At 49.8% G+C, this 2,431-nt stretch overlaps 1 protein-coding gene across 1 annotated transcript; it reads left to right on the top strand.

Annotated features, from left to right (window-relative positions):
- The first annotated feature begins 1,041 nt into the window (after positions 1–1,041).
- On the top strand, positions 1,042–1,896 carry LOC136243373 (uncharacterized). The gene has a single exon (XM_066034890.1). It carries the CDS (start codon positions 1,042–1,044, stop codon positions 1,894–1,896), a length of 855 nt encoding a protein of 284 aa, XP_065890962.1.
- Positions 1,897–2,431: the final 535 nt, after the last annotated feature.

Here is a 2,431-nt window from a genome sequence, read left to right as displayed (position 1 = left end):
CCCTCCTATATACTCTGCAGAGCAAAGCTCACTGATTCTAGCAGAGGTGAACAAGCTATTAGAAAAGGGGGCAATTACCCTATTAAAACATCCCTTAGACAACAAGGGTTTTTACTCAACCCTCTTCCTTGTCCCCAAGAAAGGGGGCCAGATGAGGCCAGTCATAAACCTCAAGAAGCTGAACGAATGGGTGGTACCCCAGCACTTCAAAATGGAGGGCATGGGGACACTCAAGGAGCTACTGAGGGTGAACAATTGGATGGTGAAGGTGGACCTCAAAGATGCCTACTTCACAATTCCGATACACATGGACCATCAACCTTACCTGAGGTTTATAGTAGGACAAGAACATTACCAGTTCACGTGCCTACCTTTCGGTCTATCATGTGCACCATGGGCATTCACGAAAGACATGAAGCCAGTGGCAATTTTTCTTCATGCCATGGGGGTGAGAATGATAGTCTACATAGACGACATTCTAGTGATGGCAGACACAGCAGCTCAGGTGAAGAGCCACCTGGAAGTGCTGATGTTCTTGTTGACAGGTCTGGGGTTTGTCATCAACGTTCCGAAGTCTGTAACCACCCCAACCCAGCAGATAGAGTTCCTGGGCCTGAAAGTAGACTCTACCTCACTACGGTTGAGCCTATAGGAGAGAAACTCCATCACATAAGGATGGAGGTCAGTCAGCACCTACAGAGGTCACAGGTGACAGCCCGACAGGTAGCTCAGCTGATAGGGAAGCTGCATGCGGCTTCACAGGCAGTCCTTCCTGCCCCTCTATTTTACCGGTCACTACAAGCAGACCTACACAGGGCCCTGAACCACACCAACCAGAACTACAACACGGTACCGTCACTGTCAACTCAGGCCAGAGAGGAGCTAACCTGGTGGCAGGAGAAGCTCACTCACTGAAATGGCAAAGCCCTGCTGTGCAGACAGCAGACTATGATCATCACCTCAGATGCCTCTCTCCAGGGCTGGGGGGCAGTCTGCAATGGCACAAGGACAGGGGGTCCATGGGGCCAACCAGAGCAGGGGATGCACATAAACTGCCTAGAGCTACTGGCTGCAACCCTGGCAGTGAAGACATTCCTGAAGGGCCATTCGGAAATGTCAGTGCTATTGCAGCTGGACAACCAGACAGCCGTAGCATACATCAACAACATGGGGGGTACAGTGTCCTCCCAGCTGACGGACCTCACCAAAGCCCTGTGGATGTGGGCTCTGTCCAAAGACATCATCCTGGCTGCAGAGTACATACCAGGGGTAGTGAATGTTGTGGCGGATGCCGAGTCCAGGTCAATGCAGGACAGAACAGACTGGAAACTTCACCCCAAGTTGTTCCAAGAGATCAACCAGAAGTGGGGACCACTGCAAGTGGATCTATTTGCATCTCGCCTATCCACCCAACTATCTCGCTACTTCAGTTGGAGACCAGACCCATTGGCAGAGGCAACGAATGCATTCAGCCAGAGATGGGAAACATTCAAAGGCTTTGCGAACCCTCCATGGTGCTTAGTAGGCAGAGTTCTGTCTCAAGTGCAGCAACAGCAAGCCCAGGTAATACTGGTGGCCCCAGTGTGGAAGGGCCAGCCGTGGTATCCTGTTCTGTTGGAAATGCTGTACGACTATCCACAGCAACTTCCTCGCACATTGAGCCTATTCCAACAGACATCCGATGCCAGTCGGATGGATCTGGTACCCCAGCTAGCCGTATGGCCTATCTCCGGCAGAAGTTTGGAGGTGGAAACCTTTCAGAAGCAGCTAAAGAACTCCTACTCACTTCCTGGAGAAGCAAAACATCTAAAGCCTATGACTCACACTTTAAGAAATGGTTGGGCTGGTGTACTGAATGGGGTCTCGATCCCGTTTCAGGACCCATTTCAGATGTAGCCAATTTCTTGGCTGATTTGCATGCACAGGGTTACCAAACAAGTTCTCTAAATGCTTACAGGTCTGCCATATCCAGTGTACATGACAGAGTGGATGATATGGATGTGGGCAAGCATTCACTTGTGGCCAGGGTCCTGAAAGGAGCCTTCCATGCCAGGCCACCTCTCCCACGTTATACTACTACTTGGAATGTTCAAGTAGTGTTAGATTGCATCTCAAAGTGGGGTGACACTCATTCACTCTCCTTGAAGTTACTGACATACAAACTGGTCATGCTGATGGCTTTAGTTAGGCCATCACGTTCGGCAGATATAGCATCTCTAACCATAAGTAAGTGCCAATTCAAACCAGAGGGAGTTTCCTTTTTGCCCTCTGATCTGGCAAAGCAGTCTAGATAGGGTAAACCTTTAACTGATATATTTTTTGCTACCTTTCCCGGGAACAAAGAACTGTGTCCAGTAGAGACTCTTCGTCGCTACCAGACAGTAACATCTCCTTTGAGGAAGGAGTTTGATCAACTCTTTGTGGCCACAGT

The sequence above is a fragment of the Dysidea avara genome, chromosome 13, assembly GCF_963678975.1.
Source record: "Dysidea avara chromosome 13, odDysAvar1.4, whole genome shotgun sequence".
NCBI classification, from domain to species: Eukaryota; Metazoa; Porifera; class Demospongiae; order Dictyoceratida; family Dysideidae; genus Dysidea; species Dysidea avara.
This window is presented reverse-complemented; position numbering and strand designations above follow the sequence as displayed.

What these genes read in the sequence shown, in the direction of transcription:
- LOC136243373 (XM_066034890.1), top strand. Translation starts at nt 1,042, where the DNA reads ATGCACATAAACTGCCTAGAGCTACTGGCTGCAACCCTGGCAGTGAAG.